Below are 27,464 nucleotides of genomic sequence, written 5' to 3'. Positions count from 1 at the left end.
CTTTTACGACAAACAATTGTTATGCGAATATGCGTAGGCCCATGATAACACAGACATATATACATACATGCAAACCTGACGGTCTCGTTTATAACGAATATAAATTCTCATGTATCGATGGCACATCTAGACCATCCGTCATGATGAAACACTTTAAATAACGACAAATATTTAATCAACAACCTAGTAACACATTCATATTCACATGAAAGGATTTAAACATCATCTTGCCTGTGAGACGGAGATAGGAAAAACAGTTTAGCTTTATAGTTGTTAGAGCATATGTTAATCAACCGCTGAGGCTCCGCCCACCATACGAGCTTTTGAACCCCAGAAAGAAAACGAAAAAAGATCAATTTTGGGTAGGGCACCGCTAATCATACCCATAACATTAACAATACTTCTCAATTGGAAGTATATACCGTGCTCCATCATTGCTTCACTATGCAGCTTCAACAACTTTCACAGATATGCGGCATCATGGGAAGCTGATTTTCTTGAGAAAATTTGTAACAATTGAAGGTCATTAGATGCAATCTGGTGCAATGTTTTGCCAGTTTCATCATTATCATATGATATCATATTATCAGCAAATTTTGTTTCCTGTTTGAATTCTTTTACATGTTCTTTTACATTATATCAGAAAGACAAACATAGTGCTCTTTTACAATTTTTCCAGTAGGATGATTCTTGTTTATTGTCCAATGTCTGGACTTTAATACATTTCACGAACTTAACTGATGGACAATATAAACTTTCATATTTTGAAAGACAGCCAGATTTACAGTGGCCTACAAACAAATATCGTTATCGCAGTGTATACAGTAGCAGTGTAATAATTATTTATAGGAAGCGCGTTTGACGTATGATTGCTAGCTTAGCTTCATAAAATGCTGTTCGTGCAACAACTTATGACGAATCATAGAAAGGATAAGAACGCACGTTGTCGCTAGTCGTTGTGCATCCATCGAGTGCGGTTAAGTAGCATATATGTATTTTATTACGCAGTAGCCAACTGTAGGCTTGTAATAGGCTATAGGCTAACTTTAGCTATTTGTATCTGCCAAACTAAGTAGCTGAATCAGTAGGCCTGAATGTTACTACGAATTAACAGACATTCCAACTCACACGCATTTGGCGTGTGACACACGCATTTCCAGCCCTTCACACGCTCACACGCTATGTGCAGTGGCGTCACCAGACTTTTCAGTCTGGGGGGGCACAGGGGGGCACCAGCATTTGATGGGGGGCACTTAGGTGGATACGGATCGCCGTCCTGGGGGAGGGGTCTAAGGGGAGGGGTGCCCCTCCAGGCGCGGCGGAACGGGAAAATTATTGGGGAGGGGCTAATGTGAAGAGACTATCTAAGCGGAGCGCCACCATCGGTTGGCGCGGAGCGTACAAGAAAATTTTGGGTTTTTCAAACCCCCAGATGGCCGGAAACGGCACTTCCCGAGTGTTTTATGCTGCAGATACCTAGCCCTAAAATATGGGTCTCAAGCCTGCAATTTCTCAGATTGCACGTAAAAGTCTGTAAAAACAGTAATTTGTATATTCGATGGTGTTTTAAGAGAGTAGCTATTACTCGTAGTGTACTCGCAAAGACGTTTTTGAGTGTAGTAAGGGGATGTTGGAGAACTGGCTGAAATGAAGCAAGTCATTGGCCTAAGACGAAGTTGTGTTGCGCTTACCGGTACTCACACTCACTGCTTCCACTTTTCACGGGGCGTGAAGACGCGGTTGGGGTGACAATGTGGTCTATAGCCAGGGGACGGGCCGAGGGTCCCCCCAGCATTTACTAAACTTATTACACCTATATAGTATACGTGTGCATCGGACAGATCGACAAGTATGCATTGAAAAATGGGCAGATGCACGTTTCGGAGCCTTGGTAAATATTGGGGGGGGGAGCTTATCATGCATTTGCCCCATTAACTTTTCATTGGGGGGCTGAGCCCCCCAAGCCCCACCGGTTCCGCCGCCACTGCCCCCCTCCCCTTTGGAAAATTTTCTCATACGGAGGATGGGCTAGATGCAAAATGCTCCCACATTTGATGCTAAATTCGATTTGAAGATATCTCCAGAAATTGCTATTTTTGAGGTAATGATTTTAACAAGGCGCAGAATTTTGCAGAGGATATGAACCACATGCTGCCGATATTATGCCTAACCCTATCAATAGAACCTACATTTGTTGAATTAATGTGTGCATGACCCCCGACTCCTTTCTTGTCCTTCTCGTTTTCGCCCATTATCTATTAAGATGTAACAGGTTCCAGCTTCGTTATTGGCTCCTATCAGGGACCTCATCATGCAATCCAAAGTTTGATCACACATCGAGTATGGCTCAGTATGCAGGTGTGAACATTCGCCATTTGTTCCTACAAGCATCTGGCCTCAAATGACCTCTGCACCCCCTACACAATAGGGTTAATATATGGGTCCACAAATATAGGCAAGTATGGTGCCTGCGGACCCTCACATTCTCACATTTCGTCAGCTCCTAACCTGTCAACCTCAGACCAAGGCAACATACCGCAGTACCCTCCCTTCTCACAGTCATGTAGCTCGCGAAGCGGACGTGTATATCCGCTGGTATGGCGTGAGCAATGACACATTCAATGTAAATATCGACACCTGTTGTGATGGCGCGGGTTACGACTTCGATACCCGACGTTCAAGGATAAACTTTTTCATTTTTTCGCAGCTCATTTGAAGAAAATACGAAATACTGTGCTTCTTTGTCCTTATGAAAAACCAACTCAGATGATGGGAGTTGAATATAACAAAATATATATATATTTTTTTACCAACCCAAATCTCAGATGGGGGGGCACTCGGGGGGCACTAGGTTTTCCGGGGGGGGGGGGGGGGGGGCACGTGCCCCCCTGCCCCCCCCCCCCCCCCCCCCCTTGGCGACGCCACTGGCTATGTGCACTTTATCACACGCAATCCACAAACAATCTCCGTCCTGAAAGATGCTAAGAAGGCTACATACCTCTACAACACAAAGCAACTTTGAGTACTTACACTAACAAGAGTATTGCGTTTGCCATGGTGGTGGTGGAAAACGCCGGGTGGGAGAGGTGTCGGTACTAGAGATTGAGATGTGCGCTTCAATTTCCGATATAAATGTTCAATTATGTTAGCAAGTGATTACTTTCATCGATTCAAGAAAAGTTTTTGTTGAGAATTGTCATGCTTGTTGAGTTCTATAATATGATGATGAAATTCTAAATATAAAATTACTCAGAGAAACTGAAAAAGAATGCACTATTTTGCATCTAGGCAGTCAAAAATACGAAAAATTTTCCAAAGGGAGGGGTATAACCCCTCCTCCTAGACCCCTCCCCCACTGCCGCTGATCACACTCATAACTTTTCCTCAATGTTGGAAAGTCTGCGAATATAATAGAGTTAACTAAGTCAAAATGGTCAGCCGTTATCACATTTTGGAAGTGTGACTTAGGCAAAACATTTGGTATGTTGTTGACCGTTCGAAATACTGATAACAGTTTAAAGGGAGTGAAGACTCGCGCACAAAGAAACGTCTGATGCCGGTAATCTGACCTAGTTTCGAATGAGGTGTAACAGAAGTGTTAGACACCACCATCGATCCCAGAAAATACACACACAGCTTGCTACCGTCAGTAATTAGAGACAAGTGTACAGTCATTACATGCAGCTACGGTCAATACCCACAACACAATGCACATAGCAGCGATGGACATCTCAGGTCCAGATAAAAGAGAACAAGGTATCACATTTAAATACTGTCTGCATTTCGGAGCGACAAGCAAAAATCTTTACTTGCAAGCAACGGAAGGTTAACTTTTTCGGAGGTCGGCACCCGGTTTGGGGCGAGTCTTCAATGCCTTTAAGTTGTACTAACACTTTTAATTTCTGAGAAATGACCCGTTCAACATATGAGGCCATGCAGAGGTGGACATTTCCCACTGGTCAAGGGATGTAGAGCGATTTCGAAACCGACTTGCTTTTCTGAGACCGACTTCAGTGACTGACCGAGCAACATTTCGTACCAACGAATGCGGTATTTTAATTTTAACATAACTACAACTGAACACCGTTATTGGCTGGGACTATACAGTGATTAGGCGAAAACCAGCATGTTTAGGAGAAATCAATACATGTTTGGGAGAGGACTGGCTCAATAATTTTATGGAATGTATTTCAAAGCACTAGTGCGGGTCCAGTGGGTGAACTTGGAGGTCCTCCTGCACCACTTCTAGAAGATTCAGCATTTAGGGATATTTCCGATTCTCTGGCAACAACTTTTAAACACAAAAATACATGCCAGAAAGAGGAATTACAATTCTCTGGAATGTATTCCAAGCCTGCATGGCGGGGATCCTGGAAATGTCAGCCGTAACATTTGCAGACAATTTTTTGTTCTCTTGAAATATATTTCTGAGAGGACTTCAATTCTAGCGGAATTTATTCTAAGCTTTCCCCGGTGGGGGTGCGGAGGCGCACGGTCCCGAAAGCTGTAGCATTTTTAGCATGATGTTATACAAGCCTAGGAAATGTAGACGTAAGGAAAAACCAGATAGAACGATTTGCTCTCTTTATCTTCCGAGTTTTCATGTATGCATGCTCTTTTAGATGTAACGTAAACATTTCGACATTTGCCGTCAGTTTATTAAAATGAAATGTAACAAATATGTCGAATTCTGAGATAAACAAACATATTGGGACGAATTGTCAAAGGTTTGAAGGTAAAATTTTACATTTAGAGATGAAACATTAAAACTGTAAGAACAAGAAAAACTCTCCGAATCTCAACATGAAGAGCAACACACCGCCTGCTTTCCACCCTACATGTCAGTTTATATTTGAAACTGTCTATGTCACTGTCCAATCGTTATGATAACATGTAAACTGACATTGCGTGTTTATATCAACTATAGATTAATTGAGTCACGTTGATTGTTACACGCTGGGCAACACGACTAGTGTGGTCGTGTACGACGAAAGTGAGGTGACAAGCAGAAAAAAGCTCAATTTTCATTTTTATAGCCTACAAGCTATCTATTTTCCTGCAATTTTCGGCATATATAAAGCTCGGTCTGTCGTACTACATACTCTTCTCAGGGGCGGATGAAGGGGCGGGGGTTTAACCCCCCCCCCCCACCTTGAGTTTTCTGACTTAAAAAAAATCTTTTGTACGCAGTGCCCTCCTATTTTGCAGGATCCACACAGAGCCCGTGTAGATCTACTCTGGATCGAGTTGAAGATTGTCATTTGAGTGATTTGACCCAAATTTTTGCTCCTGAAATTCGAAACAGTTGTGAAGGCATATGTTATGCGGACCTCAAGTCTACGAGAAAAGGAAATGAAAATAGTAGGTGTAGCACGCGTAATTTGCACACCTAAAGTTGCTATATACTTGCTACGGTGGAAATCAGGCACTCCCTCACAAACACAATTTGGGATCATATAAATGTGAGCCCGCCAGAGCATCACCAAGTTGCCCGTATTTACCACTCAATTCAAAGTAGGTAATTTGTATTGGCTGTAGCCTTTCGTGCAAAATAGTAATTCCTGGTGCTTTAGAAAATAGAAAAAAGCACCATTTATCGTCTAAGCCACGACCTGAGAGAAATATTTTCAAGCCTGGAAGCGACACACCCTTCCCTTAGCATCGACAAACTTGCAAATTTTACCACTCCAGTCATTTCAATTTTGCTGAGAGTGAACACAAAAACTCCACTTAGAAATCATTATGGGTTCTGTTGCCCAGTGTCCTTGCAATTATGACTGTTTGGGGTCTCTGCATGAGGCACTGATGCTGCCATTTTCGTTGCAATTGGGTTGCCATTTTGTAAAATTTCCTGTGCTTCGCTCCAACCGATGGTGGCGCTTTGCTTTATAGTTACTTTATCGTCATTTAAATTTTGCTGAGAGTGTACATGGAAACCCGACTTATCTACACGGCTAGTAGCTAGGTGTCATTTCTGTTGGTAAGTGTTATAAGCTGGCCAGCCTTTTCGCAAAATAGTTCCCGGCCAACAAATGGTGGGGTCCTGCTTTGATGTCAAACTGTCTGCAACGTTATAATCTATATTATGTTTTCTACTGCCCACTTCTGCACAGATGCTTGACAACGTTTAGCAAGTGAACACCACTATTTTATTACCCCCCCCCCCCCCCACAAAGTCGTGAACCCCTCTTGGCCCCTCCAGACACACCTGCACTCAGTTGGAAAAAATATATTCAGTTGGAATTTGGGGTTTTCTTCGCACCCTAATCATCTGATCCTAGCTACGTCCCTGATTGGTTGTCCATAGATGATTGTGCTGCATTATGGGTAGGTTTTGAAGTAAATTTAACGAGAAATGTGAATGTTAATATTCTGAACAGATAATGGGCTTAAAACCTTGGAAAGTGGAACTGACGGGTATTGTAGGCCGTGACGTAGAATCACCTACAAAAGCAATGATGCACGGGAGATGCGATGAGGTCGAACATGATGTGGGACGGGTGACAAGGGCTATGGATAAAAAACTATTAGGAAATATTTCACATGTCAATCATCACCGAAATCGGGATTTGGAATATGTGAGCGAAATCGATGATATGTCGATTTAAATAGGTATATGTCAATTTGAGTGGCTAGAAACTGGTATAGGTCCAAGGAAACTGACTTCTACCGATTTAATTCGACATATCATCGATTTAAACTGGTAGATGTCGATTTAAATGGACATATACCGATTTATTTTACACATCATTGATTTAAATTGTTATAGGCCCTATACCGATTTAAATCGGTATATGTCGATTTAAACTGGTATAAGTCGAATTAGATTGGTACCGGTATATGTCGATTTAAAATGACATATACCGAATGAATTTGATAATCATCTATTTAAACAGGTCTATGTCGATTTAAATCGACATATACCGATTTAAATTGACATATCATCGATTTAAACTGGTATATGTTGATTTAAATTAGTATATGTCAATTTAAATTGGTATATGTCGATTTAAATCGATGATATGTCGAATTAAACTGGTATATGTCGATTTAAATCGGTAGAAGTCAATTTAAGCTGCTGGAAACTGGTATAAGTCGAAGGAAATTTGTATATGTCGATTTAAATCGGTATAAGTCAATTCCCTACGATTTGAGACTGATGGCCCGCCATACCGGGTTGGTCATTCTCATGCTCTGGAAGTGCCATTTCCGGTGATCTGGGGGTATCAAAACCAAAATATTTCTTGTACGCTCCGCGCCAACCTATGGTGGTGCTCCGCTTAGATAGTAATTCGCGCCACCAAGTTCAGAAATCCTGGATACGCGCCTGATCAAAGTTAAACCCCTCCCTTGGCAAAAACCTGGATCCGCCCCTGCTTCAATTCTTCACTTTTACATTCATCGCCTTTCTCGTTTCATCAATAAAATAGCCAATTGACTGAATACGGGTCCAAGGTATGTACAGGTATTTAACGGCCTTCCATACAAACGTAGCCGAGGCAAAGTTAAGGCCAACAATTTCTATGCAGCTAAGAAAACCAATGCACAAGATCAGTGCGACTAACATGAAAAATTGACACCCATCAACAAAGTCGTGTCAAAATGCGGTGAAAAAAAACCTCATCTTAGTTATAACATCTGATACATCATGGATACTGAGAGAAAGGTAACAATGCTAAGTTAGGGTATAACTTTCTGAAGCTCCTTCGCCTTCTTTGCACTTCCCCATGCAGGCACACAGTTAGGCGCAGATCCGCGAACCCTTTCTGTAGTAACTTCGTGTGTCTCCATTAGAATAGTACCTTACTTCACGAAGGCCTATTTTGTTAAATTCGTAGGCTATATAGGCCTAGCTGCTTTGATATACACTAGTTGCTGTGTATTTAGTACATATGTAATCACTGTTTCAAACGCAATTTAATCTTCACATCATCAATGAAACTGATAAAGTTGAAGGAAGCATCAAATTTGTAATCTGTGGCACTTTCATTCATTATTTACAGGAATTCTGCATGCAGTAAGCAAAGGGCATGCAGTGAGTGACGAATTTTTTTTTAGTTAGCATCGATTGTTTTGACTGAAGACCATTATAAGTATACAAATGAAGTTCTCATTCTGGTGGAATCTGATCAATGATCATGGGAGTGCTCTACTAGTAGTATTACTAGACAAGCCCTCTGGGTGTTTTGGAGTGCTTCCTTTCACAATTTCCCCTGTTGTTGATATGTTTGTCACTAAGTTAACTTCTCTGTGTTTATATTGTGAAGAAACAAATAAATGAATGTAAAATAATTGAAAACACTTAGTTGAAGGAAAAAACCAAACAACGTAAAAAATCAAAGATCACATCGTTACCTCTGACCGTCTTTAGAAGATTGTTTAGTTCGCTGAGCAATGTTAAGTTACCGTATGCCATACTACCAATTTCTCCAAGAGTAGACTAATTAGTAATAAGATATTTGCCCTGTTCAACATCTAGGGGGTATCTTTCATGTAGATTTGCTGAGATGGACACAAGAGATGGGTTGCTGTTATGGATAGAAATTGTTTTTATTAGGATGAGCAGTAGTGACCTACTGTAGCACTTGTTGGCTTTCGTTGAGTTGTCTATATTTTGCCTTTTACTGTTCAGTCTTATGGCAAAGACCAAATAGAGGAAAGAGGCTCTGGGGCTTTATCCCGCAGATGGTTTTTAAAGAAGTGACAAATATGAAAGATTGTTCTCATGGTTACTAAACTCATAGTCCAGACATTTTGATTGTTAAGACACAATATGCACTACTACCATTGGTTCTTAACAATCCTTCAGATAGCAATATAACTTTTGTGTCTAAACTAACCTTTTATGAAGGTATCGATTAGCCACGTGTATGGCCTAGATACTTTTTGGTACATTTGATAACTTTAGGCCTAAAGCCTAGCATTTTATAGAATGTATTTATTCCTTCACAAAAGAAAGAAAAACAAATCTTTGGCATTATATATCTTGCAGGAAATGCTCAAGAACATCCATGCCTTTGTGAAAGGTGCAAACAGAGATAATCAAAAGCTGACCATTGAGGAACACGCCCGTTGTTCGTTAGAATTACTCCAAACTATACCAGCAGCTCGACTAGCTGCTCTGGAGTACCTGTGTCATGTCTTTGATGAAAGTGTCAACTCATACTTGTATGAAATGGAAGGAAAAGGTAAAGTGTTGCATTTGAATTCAGTTGAAATGTTTGTGGACTCCTTGTTTATATACTGACCTTGTTTCGTAACAAATTTAAAAAAGGCTTTCAACAGACAGCGAAATCAAAATTTGATGAAGAAGCATCATTACGATATATGTACTATACACTCATTATTGACATGAAGCAAAAGTGAAACAGCATTTTATATTTCAGTGACACCTAGCAAACCTTGGAGTTTGACCAACGACAGAATGTGAAGTCTGTAGTTTATAGTTTATTATTTAAAACATTTACAAGTAATCAATTTAAAATAGATTTCATAATCAACAGGCCCACTGAACTAGTTCAAACTGATTTCTTCTTGTTACGGACTATATAATTCTGTATTCTGCAGGATATCTCCATCATGCGCACATGGTATCGTGCTATAACTATCACATGAATGTTGCCAATTTTTTAATCGAGCTGTCTTCTTGACAGGTCACACTGGAAATAAAATTGATGATGTCATAACAGAGACTCACCAAATACTCAAGAAGTTTATTGAGAGGAATCCGACAGGCTGGGCTCCAATCATTTCAAGAGTGAGTCTAAAAGTTTAATGACAACATTATTCCTATATATATAGAACAGTGATTTAGTGCAAATACGTTGATATCTAACACGAGTTCACACCATATGTCTAAAGCAGGAAGTGGGGATGTACATGCAAGGTGAAGGTGTGGTCTGGCCGGTAGAGTGTCTGCACCACAATTGTTAGGTTCCTGGTTTATATTCTCACTTGGAATCTTTTAACTTTTTACCTATCCAAACTTGCTGATTTGCAGTGTTGCTGAGAGGAGTTTTTTAGTGGGTTTCTAGTTATCAATTTGGGATTTGCGAGCTGGAGTTTGGTTCTGTTCTTTCAATAGATTTGAAACAACTTCATTCACCACAGCTGCATTGCAGTGCTGATGAATGGGGTTCCTTTACCTCCCTCAGTGTTTGAGAAAGTGGTCAGTTGCTGAGACACACTGTTGTCCATCAGATGGGGACGCTAGCTGGCGGCCCAGGGAGCAGGAATGTTTTCGCACAAAGTCGCACACCTTGCAATTCTCTGAACACTCAGCGTAAGGAGAAAGCTCGGTGTAAGCCGGCGTTCTTCCACCATCATCACATGGATAGGGTTTCAAATTAGCTTCTGTTGGCTTCTTTACCCTAAGTTGGAAATACTAAACTAAACTGAAACATGTTTTGTTCCAGCTCAAGCCATTGCCGCATTAATATCACTCTTACCCAACTGTGACTCTTTAACTTGCCTAAACTAGATATCGTTGGTTTACTCTGCCCTACAGTACATTAGCAGTGAAATATTCCCAGTACAAGGTAAGAGTTTGTTCTGTACTTTCCCCATCAGTGGTCGATTGAGCTACTTGGCCGTATTAGCAGTAACTACGGCAACAGAAGAGGCGTTCCTCATTCCTCCAGCCTCAACGAGCAACTTCAGTTGTGGATGTCATGTAAAGGTACGAAAACACAACTTTTGATGCAAATTTGTTGGAACAGTCAACTGCATTATTTATAGTCAATATATCCAGTGTACTAAGGATTCAAACCTACTGTACATATTGAATAGAATGTGTCCCAGTCTGGTGATATCAAACTCTATCAGGAAAGGAGAAAGATAAGGTCTCTGAAAGTACAGTCTGAACTTATTCCTCCAAACCTCAATCTTGAAACGATGGAATTAAGCAGAGAGATAGAGAGTCTAATCAAGGTTTCCAAATAAAAAGTAAGTGAATGAAGTAACCTTTGTGGGACACAAAGTTCTCTGTACTTGTTCATAATTTGCTAATGATCAGTAGTTGGGATTTTGTGTTAGTAGATTAAGGTGGTATCCAGTCATTTTGTCAGCATTAGATGAGGTGCTAAGAATGATGCAAACAATACCCCATGGATATTTGATGTGAAAATCTGTTTCCTATGAAGTTTTTCCTCTTTGACAAACTTCTTTAATTTGGGCCATCTATTAAAGTCTTGTTTTGGAACCCAAGTATAGTTGCAGCATATTGTTGAAAGCATTGTAGGATGCAGTTTTGCTTCTCTGGTAGTTACTGTTATCTCTGCCTTGCCTTCCAGGAATGCGTACTCTGATGGAGTTGTCGTCCCTATGCATATCTGTAATGATAGATTCTTGTCCGGACACTTGTGTTAACGCTATCATTGACACATCTGTTAAACATTCCCCTCATTTTGATTGGGTTGTTGCTCATATCGGGTAAGCTTTCACTCTCACTGTGTGGTCAATCGTTTGTTATTCTTCTCTTTTATTAAATTGGAATTAAGATTTGATTCTTTGATGTCGGCAAGACGTTTCCTCTAGGTCTTCCGACAATCCAAACATTTACTCCAAAAGTACCGCTATCATGTTTTTAAGAATATGTTGCCCGGTCATGATTTTTCAATGTTTCACCGACCATGTATTGAGCAGTGATATTGATTAACTATAGTAGCATTGACCAAACTGGGTTTTTTTTCACTCGAAGATAGATATTAATTAAACTGTTTCCACTCAATTCTGTCACGGTGGACTGCCATTTCCCATCGCTTTTAATAATTTTCTAATCTGTAATTAATAGCACTGATCGCATGCAAGGCACTTAAGGCATGTTTAATTAGATTCCTGTTAATTGCATGCAAGGCACTTTTAGGTTGATTAGGTTTACTGACCTGAAAGGCTGTTTACAGTAGATTACAGTAGTTATCACATACAAGGCACTTTTAACTACATAGTGTTGGAAGCTACTAAACTACAATGTAATGGAATGTCAAGGGAAAATGTGTTAGATTTCACTCAAATGCTATTTTAACTATGACTGTAAAATGTGTTCTTTTCCAATGGCTTGCCCCACCTTTAAGTTAATTGTTGTCAGTTACAAACATTTGAAAGGGTTATTTAATTCATTCAAAAATCCTATGTTCAATGAAACTAATAAAACCCTTTTAACTGTTTTGTAAAATCACTTTCAGATCATGTTTTCCAACGACAATCATTAATCGAGTTCTATCCCTTGGACTCCGAGACTTTTGCAGCAGTCAGTCCGGTGGACATCTTGTTGCCACGGAAATCAAAGTTCCCAAAATGGTATCCGTGGTTAGCATCCTTGGCCACCTTGCTGCCCAGCATTCTTTGGATATCAAAAATGCTCTACTGAAGCTATTCAAGGTAATACAAGAAATATCAAGAAATACCTTGTTGAAGCAAAAATTCCTTATACTAGTCAGGAATTGATATGATGATAACTATGTACTTATTTTTTATTTAACAAAAATAAATTAGATGCCTCGTTCGCTTCGGTTTTTTTTGTGAGAAAATGAAAACCCTATTTCCCTTTTCATCAAAGATTGTTGTAGGATATCAGTTATTTTGTGTAACCTGTAACATACAATAAAAAAGACAATTTATTTCAAGAAAATATTACCCTAGAAAATAGAATAAAAAGTCCAATTCCAAACTGCATTTCCAGACTGATCCAATTCCTAAGCTCCAATTTGATTTGAAATTGTGCTCTTTTTTTTTTCTCTTTCTTCATTTTGTCACCTTGTTCTTTCCAGGAGAGCCTTGGAGGTGTCAGCGAGCAGCAAGTTTACACAGTACCGTTCTTGCTGCAGCTGTTGACAATGTCTCCCGTACTGCTGAAGACAATAACGGATGACTTCATCTTTGCATGTAATCCCTTTTTTTCACTCGTTTAACTAAGTAATTTTTCTCCTTGTTATATTTGATATTGTAGCAGAGAAGTAAAAGATAATCACCAATGTTTAGGATAGAGGTTAGTGTATCCTTTAAGTGTTACTACCTGGCACATGCACTGATGTGTGTCCATTTACAGGGAAATTCTAATGGCAGGCAATGTCAAAACTTATATTGAAGAGATAAGACAAAAATGTTAGCTAAACACCCCATCTCAACATCTTGTCTGTAATTGGAGATATGGTTGATCTGATGTTACCTGTTTTGAGTGAGGCTTCAGTTGCTATAGAGAGTGGACCCCCAGTAGGAGGTCTGTGTCTTCTTCATAGGCTTTTGAAAGTTAGGCTTTTTTTTATTTATCCTTGATATGTGATACATTCGGAATGCTCTCAAACTTCTCATACATTTATAAATGCAAATTTTTTTTTCTTGTGGCAATCTTGATTTGCCTCTTTTGGATAAATAGTTGAAATATTATAAAGAAAGCCAAAGACAATCTTTCATCTCAATTGCCCGGATGACATCATTCATTCTGCTGTGGCCAGATGCATTAAGAACAAACCACCAAAGTCAAAGATATCTCAACACTATCGGCAACACTAAAAATGCTACGATAACATGGTTTGGACCCGAAGATGCCGGGAAAATTTCTGGCTGAGAAATCAGCATCAACTACCAGAAGATCCATTGAGTGATTTGTGGATTTCCTTCCTCTTCTTCACTAATCAACAGTGACACCAGAAGTCTTGGGGAGGCTAGCCGAGCAGTTTCAAAAGTCGGTCATCCTACAGAGAGATAAAGACACTCTCCTGATGCTCGTAATCCATCTGGTCAGTAAATCGGGCAAAGGAGCGTATCGCTTGATTAATTTCATGCTGGACATGGCTGGAGGCGGCCACATGCAAGAAGAGGTACAGCAGGCATGCTCCTTGATCCTGGTCAGTAAATGTCTCGCAAAATGTTTTATAGAAAGCACTTTTATATTTTATTGTTTTCAATAGACAAAATTGTTGTGACCAACTGTGGTGTCAATTTGTCAAACTAAGCCCACCTTCCTAGCAGTGATTTACCCTCGGAGATTTTGAGTGATTCCACACGAGTTAATGGGAGAGAGCCGTGGTTTTTGTTAGTAACAATCACATGAACACCAAATGAAGAGATTTTGATAACACGTGACATAGGTTTCCTAGTTAAATTGATAGTAAGCTTGGCCAGCTGCGTTATGCTGCGTTAATACAGACCACACATGTATCTGGTTACTGGTCATAAGATGCAGTAACTCATTAGGGTCACATGAAGTCTAATACAAACCACACATGTATCTGGTATATGGTTACTGGTCATAAAGTTAACTCTAGGTAGGGTCACATGAAGTCTAATACAAACCACACATGTATCTGGTATATGGTTACTGGTCATAAAGTTAACTCTAGGTAGGGTCACACAAAGTCTTATACAAACCACACATGTATCTATGTAACTATTTTTGATTTATTTGATGATCAGCTTGGTATTTTTATGTTTAAGTTTAATAATGGAAATCTTCCTCCTATTTACAACTCATGTTTTCTTTATAGATATAATCTGCATCATTACAACACTAGATTGATGTATTCTCTAAACATTCCAAATTCAAGAACTAGACTTAGACAGTCCCAGATTCGTTCAAGTGGTGTTACTCTCTGGAATTCACTCTCATCTAATCTCACTGAATTGAATACTACTTTATATACCTTTAAAAATAGGTTGAGAAAAAAATTGATGTCAACTTCATATTACATATAATTATACACATATTTAGGCCAATCTTAAATGTTGCTGTTGTAATTCTTTTGTAATTAGCACATTGCTAATTATTTTCTTTATTTCTTTTCCTTTCTTTATTGTAAGGGGTCAGACTCGAAAAGCTTTGCTTATTCTGACTCCTCTACCCATCATATGTATGATTATTGCATATCATTTATTATATATAAGTATATTAATTTAATAATGATTATGTTATAAAATATAAATTAATGATTATGGTACAAATAAACTTGAAACTTAAACTTATCTTGTTACTGGTCATAAGGTAACTCTACGTAGGGTGACACATAGTCTAATACAGACCACACATGTATCTGGTTACTGGTCATAAGGTAACGCTACGTACAGTAGGGTCACACAAAGTCTAATACAGACCACACATGTATCTGGTTACTGGTCATAAGGTAACTCTATGTAGGGTCACACAAAGTCAAATACAGACCACACATGTATCTTGTTACTGGTCATAAGGTAACTCTGTGTAGGCTCACACAAAGTCTAATACAGACCACACATGTATCTGGTAACTGGTTACTGGTCATAAAGTTATCTCTACGTAGGGTCACATGAAGTCTAATACAGAACACATATGTATCTGGTTACTGGTAATAAAGTTATCTCTGCGTAGGGTCACATGAAGTCTAATACAGACCACACATGTATCTGGTTACTGGTAATAAAGTTATCTCTAGGTAGGGTTAAAGTCTAATACAGACCACACATGTATCTGGTAACTGGTTACTGGTAATAAAGTTATCTCTACTAGGGTGACACAAAGTCTAATACAGACCACACATGTATCTGGTAACTGGTTACTGGTAGTAAAGTTATCTCTACTAGGGTGACAGAAAGTCTAATACAGACCACACATGTATCTGGCAGGTGTGCAGTAGCACACAGATCAATGCATAGTACAAAGTTACTCAGTGCTGTATCATGTGTGTTGTAGTTTCATTATTTACCCATGTTGATTAACCGAACCCAAACTGAATCCCCTGTTGTATTTTGTCTCTTTGGTTGTCTGGCTGTGTGTGTTTGGGTAACCAGGAGACATGAACATGACATTATAAAAGTCCAAAATTCCGAAGAAACATCACAATCAGACTGGCAGTCATGGGCTAGGATTAATGAATATATAGCAAGTTTTAGTGTATAGTGTCGGTCTTGTCTGTTTATTGACTGATTTGAATATTGATTTTCTGCAGGATTTGCTGATTTTAGAGTTACAGAGATTCATCTACAGTAAAACCGGAAGTCTGGTCAACAAAGGATCACCGTCCTCAGAGGTTCCATTCCTCTCGGAATTGCAAAACCACACGAATGCACTCTGTGATGACTTCCTTAAAACGAGTGGAAAAAGGTAAAAAATGTGCAATCTGATGTGTTTGCAGCAGCTGAATCTGTTTTGTAACCATATTCCACTTATCATCAGTCAAGTCATATTTGGTGTGTTGTTCTTATCTCTCTGAAGTTCCTCTCCCTGTTTAAAGAACATCCAGTTAGGCTTTGTACTTAATGGCAAGAAACCCTTCTAGCACATTTGCAACAGATCAAACAAAGTCATCCTTGTAGAATTGTGACCAACTGAAATTGAATGAGTTAATAATTAGTTACTGCATGCTTTCAATGCTAGACATTTCATCAACTGGACCCTTTCCACATATTGTTCTCATGACATGCCCCCAAAAAACAAGTTGGTAACTGTTAAAAGAAAATCAACTTTTTCTTCACTACGTGAGGTAAAACGTGACTAGCAATGCAATGAAATTTGCCTTGTTGCGACACATTTAATAATTATCAAGAAGCATTGAAAGCCTCCCAAAGATACAATACAGAAAACTGCTTGAAAGCAATTGGCCATAATGGAGGATACTTCTAAAACAAAGAATAAATATGCAGTCTACTAAATCAGTTCATGAATTTCAATATGTCCCCCCCCCCCTTACTGGGGGCTATCATTGTTTGCTGCTAAAGTAACATTTTTTAGATCTCATCTTCTTGAAAACCAAGGGACTTCAGTGGATGGTGTGTGATATAGACACTAGTTTTAGTCTTGCAAATTTTGCATAGCACTTCGTATGAAGTTTGTATATCGTAGAAAAGGATGAAAATGATATTTTCTGCATATATTGAAGTGGTTGTGCATCTATGTAAAGGCAAAAATACAAAATAGCAGTTCACCAAAGCATATACATATGTGGTTTACAGGTTGAGAGAAAATGATATTTGAAACTTTTAATGAGCCCTTGAATGTATTATATAAACTTGGTTTTGACGACAAAACAACAGAACAAAATGAAATCATTAGAAAATTAATAAGTAGTCAAAAGATGTTGTTAAGCTATGTGTTTATGTACAAACAATCTTGGTGGAAAATTCTTGAAGTAGAGCAGTTCTCTGCCTGATTTTGTGCAAACAACTTTTGACATTGTTTTGTGTAGATCATTTTGTGTATGGCACGTACAGGTAGAGAGATAAAACGAAACAGCAGAGAGAAGATATTCCCTCAGAAGTTTGACTTCTCTATTCTTTTTTTCAGGGTCAATTGGCTACAGAGGTTCTTAGCCATGCTTGCATTGCACTGTGGGGAAGAATCTGCAGCCGACATCTTGAGCTATGTGTTGATCAATATTTCCGAAAACGACAAGGTCAGTCACTCATGTCTCATCAGGTTTTTTTAGCCATTGTTTAAGAGGTCATCCCAAGAAGAGGTCAGTCTCTTAGTAATCCATTTCAACCAACTTTCTCTTCACCTATGATAAAATGTAACGATTTGAATTCAAATCGATTCAGCAATGTTGAGTGTCTTTCTCTCTAAAGATTTCTCCTGTTTTTGATTCAATGTATCTTGACCTAGGTCAGTCACTCATGTCTCATCGGGTTTTTTTAGCCATTGTTTAAGAGGTCATCCCAAGAAGAGGTCAGTCTCTTAGTAATTCATTTCAACAACTTTCTCTTTACCTATGATAAAATGTAACGATTTGAATTCAAATCGATTCAGCAATGTTGAGTGTCTTTCTCTCTAAAGATTTCTCCTGTTTTTGATTCAATGCATCTTGACCTAGGTCAGTCACTCATGTCTCATCGGGTTTTTTTAGCCATTGTTTAAGAGGTCATCCCAAGAAGAGGTCAGTCTCTTAGTAATCCATTTCAACAACTTTCTCATTACCTATGATAAAATGTAACGATTTGAATTCAAATCGATTCAGCAATGTTGAGTGTCTTTCTCTCTAAAGATTTCTCCTGTTTTTGATTCAATGCATCTTGACCTGCAGCTGTCAGCGTTCCTGTCTCTCCAGGCTGAGATGGAGGTGGCTTTCCCATCAGTCATGTACCAAGCCGTCAAGACAGCTTGCAACCAGCTGACGTCATCTTCGTCATCACCAGATCAGGTATTTATTGAGAGAACGAAACTTAAATATTATCAGTAACCTTGACAATAACTTGGCATGAAAAGGGATGCTTATTTTTGGACTGTTATATTATTTTATTCATGATGACATCGTCAATGCTCAGCACTTTGGAAGATACAGTAGCATCATTTCTATTTCTTGAGGATTTCATGAACGATGCAGAGAAAGGATGGAACCACTACAAGTTTTGTCGTGAGAGTTTGGAATCCGATAGCAAATGCTGGGATTTCTCTTTTAAGGTGACTGCGATAATATTGTTGGTAGTCGGGCAGTGTTCATGAGACAACGATGAACCAAGATGTTTGGGATTTTTAGCTCGTGTTGGGTTTTCACCGTGGGAAACTCAACTTGCAGCATTTTCAGCCAGTTTTAACAAATGTGACCAATCACAGAGAAGCAATTTGGCATGTGACCTAAACTAGCACCAGTCGATTAACAGAAAGTGGCTTTATGCACGCGCGGTGCCATAGATTATAAGTGTGGTATCTCATGAATGAGTAGTATTCATAGATTTGATCATTCATGACCTGTGTTGCAAAGTCTTTTTAAAAATTCCCGACAAGGCCAGTCAAATTGACTCTTGTTTTGAGTAATGATCAGATTTTAATTTCCAATTTTCTTTTGTTCAGACTCTGCAGATCCTGCACAACATGCATGCAGTGGTCGACTGGGAGGTCAAGTTTAATTCCAGACAGAGGGCAAGGGTCACGATGGGGACATGTTTGGCTGACCATGTACCAGTTCTGTCCAGTCAGCTGTATCACCCCGACGTCCGGATCGCCTCCAAGTGCATCGGTTTGATCAACCTTGTGAAATTGAAAGACTCTGTTGATTTGACGATGCTCCACAGTCTAGCTCAGAGTGTCGTTGACTTTGCTTTCATCTTGTTCGGCTGTCAAGGTAAATATTGACCGAATTCTCTCCATTTCTGGCAATTTCCAGCTCAAAATATAATTGCTATTATGAGGATGATGCTCCAGAAGGCATTCTATACTATGACACGGCCAGTCAGGTATATTTCCTTGACAGTAGATTAAAGATGCCTTGAAAACACAATTTGAAAGACTAATGAGGGTTTCAGTCTCTCACATGGAATGGTAAACACATTACCAAAATGAAATTGTCCATTTTTTTTGGGTCCTAAACAGTCTTGTGAATTTGACCACTGTGACATGGATGCTTCTATCATCACAATGACTTTGCCAAAGTGTTTACTAGAATTATCCTTGACCATAGCTGTTAAAAGAATCAGTGGCGAACTAGGACCAGTTAGGCCGCTGCGACCTCTCTGGTCCTGTGACGTCAACCAATCCGCTGAAGACAACTTCACAGTATTGAGTCTTGAAAGAAATTCCTGGTGACAAACAATGAAACTTCCTTTGAAGAGAAAACTATCCTTCACAGCTCCATATCTTACCCCCTAACTTAAACTAATGGTTGATTGAATGTAACCTACGTAGTTCGAATGGCTAAACCTTTGACTACTGTAGGCAGGCAGTTGGATCATAGTAGGTGGTCTTTGTAATTGCATTTGCACAAATTCTATTCAAAAAGCATTACTAAGGCTATTATAATCTTCTTGTTGATTTATCCTTGAAATCTGATACACTGGGAAAAGTTTGTTTAGCTGTTAAAGTTATATTTCTGTACTTTTCAGAATTTCATCAAAAGGTGTCTTTTTTTTTTATTGAATTATTCTTTTCCTCTTTGGATAACTGAAGGACAATATTACAAAGAAAAAACAAAGACATTTTACACTGAGTTGTCCCTTGATGACATCATCCATTCTGTACTTGCCCAATGCATTGACCAAAATATCTTAAAATTGAAAAAGGTCTTTTTGTAGTACAAAATGCTATGAGGATGTTGTTTTCTTCCATAGACGTTTTTCAGCAATTTTTCTAAGCTATCAACTTCAACCACTAGAAAATCCTGTACTGTTCAGTACAGTTCTTGAAGTTCTCTCCTAAATCCCAGCCATCTGGGAATGCAAACATAAACCCCTGTCCTGAACAAAGACAACCTGAGAGTGCCAATTCTGGGCCTCTAAGAGGTGCCCAATATAAAGAAATTCTCACTCGAGCTTTGGTTCATGTTGAACCGCTTTAGGGGCCCATTTCTAATGCTGCACCAGGCCAGGTTGCTCCATGCTTAAAGTCACTGGTTATTTTTTGTAATTTTGTTAGACATGGATTGTCACATTGGTTAATGATTACTAGATATCAACATTGAGTAGAACTTCAAACTAGAGACCTCCTCAATTGTTTCACGGGGGCTAAGATGACACGTACAATATTATTTGTAATCACCCTGTTCCTTGTTTTTTTTTTCTCTTTCAGATCATTTCATCAAAAGCCAGACAATGGCCGACTGTAAAGATTACTTGCAAAAGCTGAGTGAGATATCAGCCATTAAATACGTCATTCTTCGATCATTGTTAGAAAATGCTTTGAAAAAGGTAAAAAATGAAAGCCTGATATGTAGTTTTAATAGGCAGTGATTAGCCTGTAAGAAGATTAGAAAATGGAAGAGTTGTTTGCTTTGAAGCTGTGTTTACCTTGCATGGAAGTCCCCACCTTCTTACTTCTTATGCCCAAAGCACCTGAAGATACTCCGTAGGTTATTAAGAATGTTACATGTACTGTTAGTGGGATATTCTAGACATTTTTTTCTATAATTTTCACCGTTTTAATTGTTCAAGTTGTGTGTGTGTGTGTGCTAAAATGTGTTTGTTTCCATCTTTTATGCTTCAATGCTCAGTGTAACCTGAAGTTCTTCCATATGTCAAGTAAGTTGGACTACTCAGAGCCTAGTTCAGAGGCTAAGCCAGAGGATGTATCACTGCTACTGGAGAATGAAAGAAAGGGTTTGTCAGTCTCGGTGCCCAAAGGAGGCCTCTCGGTGTTTCACGCCGGTGTCATTGGCAAAGGACGCAGACATGGGAACCCACAGAGAGATAGCACCAGGGTAACCATTTAAAACATCCGGTCTCTGAAATTTAAATATTTTGAGGATAGTCTCAAAGGCCTTCATGGCTGTATCTTGTAACATAGGCAAAGTCATACAAAGATGGCTAATTGTCTCACAGGAAAAACTTTCCTTTTGCGATATTGGTCCATCAAGGAGAGTGAAGAGGTGATGGTGGTTGTTGCCCAGTCTGGGCTGACTTTTGGTTACCTTAAGCTATGGGGTAAATGCTCCATTCTGTCGTACAAATGGATTATATTGACCAGATAGGAGAGGCGAGACTGTTATATATTTCTGTGGGAAGTGGGGCAGGGGAAAGAAGTCATGAGCCCTTGTGTCTCTTTTGGTGACAGTTCAAATCTTTTACACATTAAATTAACTTCTTTCATTGGATTCCAGAGTGCTGATGTTCTATTGAATTGCCAATTGCTGACTCAGATAATTAGAGGCTGTTCCATCGATAAATCTCACCCTCCTGCCCAATCCATGCCCACGGTGGAGAAGAAGCCATCCTGCGATAGAGAGACGGCCAGCTACCTCGCCGATGTCCTGGTGGAGTTGGTCTGTCCTGACGTCACCTTTACAGGAGTCCTTTGGCCAGAGGAGGAACTGACCAGATTGACCATAGAGAGGTCAGAAATAATTCTCCACGAGAATCAAAAGTTTGGCTAAGATTTTATCATGATCCAAAGAGGTTGTTGGGTATAAATATGTGGACATATATTTTGATATGGAATTGGGTATTTTGGATGGTTTTTGGATTAAATGTTTGCTGCCTACACGGGAGTGCTACAAAATAGTTCTAAAAATCTCTAATCTTTTCTGGTTCTAACTTAATTCTTGGACAAATTAAACTCACTTGTTATACATTATTCAGATAGTTATTTGGAATTTTGAGCACATTGTATGGCAAGGAATCACCAAGCCAACTGGCTTTCTGGGTTAGCATAAGGCAGAATTTTGGGTTCTACTTCTTATGATCAGTTACATGGCAAGCTTCTACATACATACATTTCAAGGTCTACCATAGTAAACAACATTAGTATCTTTATCATATACCTTAAAAGTTTTATTTGTGAAAAATTGGCAAAATTGTCATTATGTTTGTTTCTTATTTGTCCTGCCTTTATAAAAGAACAGTTTTTTTCTTTAAATTCTGCAATATCTTGCCTAGATTGTCATGATATTCAGTTATGCCTATTTGCCAAGACTGAAAAAGTAGACCAGGCTTTTATTCAGTATGTTTAGAAATAATTTATAATAAATGTTAATTTTAATTTAGTATTTTGTCTTATGCCACTCAATGAGATTCTTAAAATTCTTCTTATTCTTGGTTGCAATAGATTTCAGTTAGTGTTGATATTTGTAATTGAGCAATTTACTGGTTTCCACTTTATCCTTTGATACCATGAAAGGATGCTCTATTCAACTTTGGAGACAGTTCTTAGTACCAATGGATAACATGCTCTCTTTCCTTACAGAGATCTGCATATTCGAATGATGTTGGACCAACATTTATTTCTATGGGACATATTGACACTTATTGCTCAGAGTAAGTCTCCCCCCCCCCCCCCCCAAGCTAAAATAATGAAATGTTGTATCTGTGAAATTAGCAAGAGGTTATACAAATCACAGGAGAGATCAGAGATATTTAAATGTGTTTATATGTCATTACTGGACCTTGTGTGGACTAGGGTTTTAGGTTTCAAGGGATGATGATACAATACCAGACAAAGATCTATTTCCTGCAGGATTGATTTAGATATTTTATGATTATTGCTTTGACTTCTTTATTCCTTTTATTACTTTATTATGTATCTTACAATTTGTACTTGTTAAGATTTCACTCTAGACCCATGTAAAGTGCTTTGGGATATCCTTATATGTACAGTGCTATCTAAGTATATTATTATGATGATTGTGATGGTGGTGATGGTGGTGTTGATGATGATGATGATGATGTTGGTGGTGGTGGTGTTGATGATGGTGGTGTTGATGGTGGTGGTGGTCATGGTGGTGGTGTTGATGGTGAAGGTGGTGGTGATGAAGGTGATGATGTTGGTGATGAAGGTGATGATGATGATGATGATAATGATGATGATGATGATGATGATGATGATGATGATGATGATGATGATGATGATGATGATGATATATGATGATGATGATGATGATGATGGTGATGGTGATGGTGATGGTGATGGTGATGATGATGATGATGGTGGTGGTGGTGGTGGTGGTGGTGGTGGTGGTGGTGGTGGTGGTGGTGGTAATCATGATGGTGTTGGTGATGAAGTTAATGGTGATGCTGTAAACCTGAATGATGGATCTATTTGTGAAGTGATGGTTAAGTAGAGTGGTGGAGCAGTCAGACTTCCAGGGTTGTGCAGAAGTTTAAAGTTTCCTTGAAAGTAAGAAATGTACAAAGGACTAGAAAACAGAGGATAACGTAAATTAATCAGCAAATAAAAGTAAGGATTCAGCCCACGAATGGACCAATGAATGAGGCAAGATGATGAATCTCCTCAAGTAGAGAGTGAACAATCCATTTGATCAACATTACTTTCATCCCTGTTACAAACCAGCTGCTTTAATTTAATCTATTTTGTGTGGTCTGTTATATTTGGTTATCTGTTGTGTATGTAATTACCTTCTTCTCTATATCTCATGCTTGTAGCAAGGACTGCGATGTATCGTTGCTCAGTTATTCTTTACGGTGCCATGGCAACACTCTTGGCCTTCTGGGATAGCAGCAGGTGTAATGTTCCTGAAGAGCGAGACAAAGCTCTAAATGCTTCGGGAAAACTACTGATTGTCCTCTCATGTGTGAGTACTGTGGTTTCATTTTAATGGAGTTGAAATAGGAATGTCCATGTGGCATTAATAAACAAAGAAAGCCTATTCCTAATACAATTATAGTAGTACTACCCATTTGTATAGGCATTTTAACTCTATTTTCATTCTTTGACAGCATTACAGATACACTTTAACATGATCATTTGTCAGTGAATTTTTCAGACAGGGTTTCTCTCACAAGTATCTCTCCTGTGTACTTTTTGTAGTTTACAACAGTGTTCTCTAGCCACCACAGTGACCGCTTTTATTCTGCAATGACCTCTAGTATTCCACAGTGACTGCTAATACTTCACATGACCTCGAGTATTCCATGGTAATCTCTAGTATTCCTCATTCACTACTAATATTCCACATTGACCTCTAGTATACTACAGTGATCTCTAGGATTCCACAATAACCTCTAATAGTTCACAGTGATCTCTAGTATTCCAGATTGACCTCTAGTATACTACAGTGATCTCTAGTATTCCAACATGACCTCTAGTATACTACAGTGATCTCTAGTATTCCACATTGACCTCTAGTATACTACAATTATCTCTAGTATTCCACAGTAACCTCTAATAGCTCACAGTGATCTCTAGGATTCCAGATTGACCTCTAGTATACTACAGTGATCTCTAGTATTCCACATTGACCTCTAGTATACTACAGTGATCTCTAGTATTCCACATTGACCTCTAGTATACTACAGTGATCTCTAGTATTCCACATTGACCTCTGGTACACTACAGTGATCTCTAGTATTCCACATTGACCTCTAGTATACTACAATTATCTCTAGTATTCCACAGTAACCTCTAATAGCTCACAGTGATCTCTAGTATTCCACATGACCTCTAGTATAATACAGTGATCTCTAGTATTCCACATTGACCTCTAGTATACTACAGTGATCTATAGTATTCCACATTGACCTCTAGTATACTACAGTGATCTCTAGTATACTACAGTGATCTCTAGTATTCCACATTGACCTCTAGTATACTGCAGTGATCTCTAGTATTCCAGATTGACCTCTAGTATACTACAGTGATCTCTAGTATTCCACATTGACCTCTAGTATACTACAGTGATCTCTAGTATTCCACATTGACCTCTGGTACACTACAGTGATCTCTAGTATTCCACATTGACCTCTAGTATACTACAATTATCTCTAGTATTCCACAGTAACCTCTAATAGCTCACAGTGATCTCTAGTATTCCACATGACCTCTAGTATAATACAGTGATCTCTAGTATTCCACATTGACCTCTAGTATACTACAGTGATCTATAGTATTCCACATTGACCTCTAGTATACTACAGTGATCTCTAGTATACTACAGTGATCTCTAGTATTCCACATTGACCTCTAGTATACTACAGTGATCTCTAGTATTCCAGATTGACCTCTAGTATACTACAGTGATCTCTAGTATTCCACATTGACCTCTAGTATACTAAAGTGATCTCTAGTATTCCACATTGACCTCTAGTATACTACAGTGATCTCTAGTATTCCACATTGACCTCTAGTATACTACAATTATCTCTAGTATTCCACATTGACCTCTAATAGTTCACAGTAATCTCTAGTATTCCAGATTGACCTCTAGTATACTACAATTATCTCTAGTATTCCAACATGACCTCTAGTATACTACAGTGATCTCTAGTATTCCACATGGACCTCTAGTATACTACAGTGATCTCTAGTATTCCACATTGACCTCTAGTATACTACAGTGATCTCTAGTATTCTACATTGACCTCTAGTATTCCACCATGACCTCTAGTAAACTACAGTGACCTCTAGTATACTACAGTGATCTCTAGTATTCCAGATTGACCTCTAGTATACTACAGTGATCTCTGGTATTCCAGATTTACCTCTAGTATACTACAGTGATTTCTACTATTTCACAGGGACCTCTAGTTTTCCACAGCAAACTCTCCCATAGTGACCTCTAGTATACCAACATGACCTCTAGTATTTCTGCTTTGTGAATAGTTAAGGAAATTTCAATTTCATACTCAGTTGTGAATCATATCATCTTGTAGCTTCTAAGGTTAAATATAGAATATTTCCGTTTTACATCAAGAGAACACTACTGGAAGAATCCACCAGCATGGTAGCATGTACTCAAGCATTGCCTGTTTTTCTTCAGTTTGAAAGATGTCACCTTTCATATATCCTTGTACCATGGCAAGAACGAGGAGAGACGTAGTATTTTAACGTCACATAGCATGTTGGGAAGCCTAACTGCGGTGAAGCTAGAGTCACTAATTGCCCCTCATCACAAGTAGCCCAAACCGTCCCCATGAGCTGTGGCCCAGTTAAAATGACGCGCACCACTGTGAAGCTATTATGATGCATCAATATAAAGTAATCAGTGACTGCCACTAAACTTCCTGCTAAAGTGCTACCTGGACATAATGGACTAAGGTTAAAAATGTCCGTACACCACACAACTTCTACTACCTTGGCTGGCTCAAGCATGGAATTTTGCCTCTGTGGGATTCAAAGTATTGCTCAAGTCAACAACACAGAGACTTTGAGTGTTTGTATGTTGAGGTTGGGATCAACATGTAAGCATATCTTCCGTCCAGTCTCCTGGCTATACTCTATTGATAACTTCTTGCCATTGCCTACTCATCAGATAGTTATATCTGTTTTCCCACAGGCTGGTCTTTTACCATCACCTCTCACCTATTCCTCGCTGCTGCTCTCTGAACTCTCTGTTGGCGATATTCATCTCTTCCTCACTGTCATCTGGACTTTCATGAAGGTATTAGAAGAAGCTTGTCATCACTGACATAGCCAGACTTTATGTAGAAGGCCATAATAGCAGGAACTATAGTAGTGTTACTTTGATTAATTCACTAACACCTGCTGTTATTCAGACAGGTTGACGACACTGGGAATTAGTTGCCTTCGTTAGAGACCTTGAGTATTCAATCCAGATGGCAAGCAGCCTGCTAAAACTTGTACAAAGATTGAGAATGTCATTAAAATTGCACAGTTAAATGTTGGAATTGACGAAAGATAACTTGAGGGTGGTAGTAAATTTAGTCGCAGCAGCAGCAGCAGCATCAGTGACTCTGATTAGATGACTTTCTGGCATGTCAGAGGTCAATATCGATGACCTGTGGAGTTTTGTGTGATGGTACATACTCAGTGCAGTCTTTCAAATACGTATAAATTCAGAATGGTACGGTGCTTGATTCCAGGTATATTCTCCTGTACGTATTTGTGCTATTAAGTTGTTGCTTCATGTATTTATGATTAGTCTTTTGTTTTTGGTATTTTAGGAGAACCCACCAAAGCCAGATGAGTTTCAAATGGTTGATGGAACACTGAAGAAATCCTTCTTGCCAGGTCAGTATCTAATTATAAACCTCTGTTTATCTAATTATTTATCTAATTACCTGTTTTATCTGTAATAATCTGTTTATAATGCACTCACGTATGACAACCATCATTTACAATATCTCTTCTACAGACTTCTAGTCTGTATCCTTCCTGTTTT

At 38.9% G+C, this 27,464-nt stretch overlaps 1 protein-coding gene across 2 annotated transcripts in view; it reads left to right on the top strand.

Annotated features, from left to right (window-relative positions):
• Positions 1–7,510: 7,510 nt before the first annotated feature.
• Positions 7,511–27,464, top strand: part of LOC139964315 (integrator complex subunit 5-like) — a 22,414-nt gene continuing 2,460 nt past the window's right edge. Inside the window, exons 1-19 of one of the 2 annotated variants that reach the window (XM_071965819.1) lie at positions 7,511–7,666; positions 8,993–9,188; positions 9,654–9,757; positions 10,570–10,678; positions 11,292–11,430; positions 12,183–12,378; positions 12,768–12,882; positions 13,639–13,844; positions 15,918–16,072; positions 17,252–17,360; positions 17,988–18,104; positions 18,755–19,025; positions 20,465–20,583; positions 20,886–21,092; positions 21,492–21,724; positions 22,574–22,644; positions 23,770–23,918; positions 26,619–26,723; positions 27,247–27,313. In XM_071965819.1, the coding sequence (XP_071821920.1) occupies positions 7,649–7,666; positions 8,993–9,188; positions 9,654–9,757; positions 10,570–10,678; positions 11,292–11,430; positions 12,183–12,378; positions 12,768–12,882; positions 13,639–13,844; positions 15,918–16,072; positions 17,252–17,360; positions 17,988–18,104; positions 18,755–19,025; positions 20,465–20,583; positions 20,886–21,092; positions 21,492–21,724; positions 22,574–22,644; positions 23,770–23,918; positions 26,619–26,723; positions 27,247–27,313 (2,686 nt within the window). In that variant the 5' untranslated portion in view covers positions 7,511–7,648. Of the gene's footprint in view, positions 7,667–8,013; positions 8,036–8,992; positions 9,189–9,653; positions 9,758–10,569; positions 10,679–11,291; positions 11,431–12,182; positions 12,379–12,767; positions 12,883–13,638; positions 13,845–15,917; positions 16,073–17,251; positions 17,361–17,987; positions 18,105–18,754; positions 19,026–20,464; positions 20,584–20,885; positions 21,093–21,491; positions 21,725–22,573; positions 22,645–23,769; positions 23,919–26,618; positions 26,724–27,246; positions 27,314–27,464 lie in introns of those variants that run through there. The other variant, XM_071965820.1, reaches the window with a different exon arrangement.

This window comes from Apostichopus japonicus, chromosome 22 (genome assembly GCF_037975245.1).
Source record: "Apostichopus japonicus isolate 1M-3 chromosome 22, ASM3797524v1, whole genome shotgun sequence".
Lineage (NCBI taxonomy): Eukaryota > Metazoa > Echinodermata > Holothuroidea > Aspidochirotida > Stichopodidae > Apostichopus > Apostichopus japonicus.
This window is presented reverse-complemented; position numbering and strand designations above follow the sequence as displayed.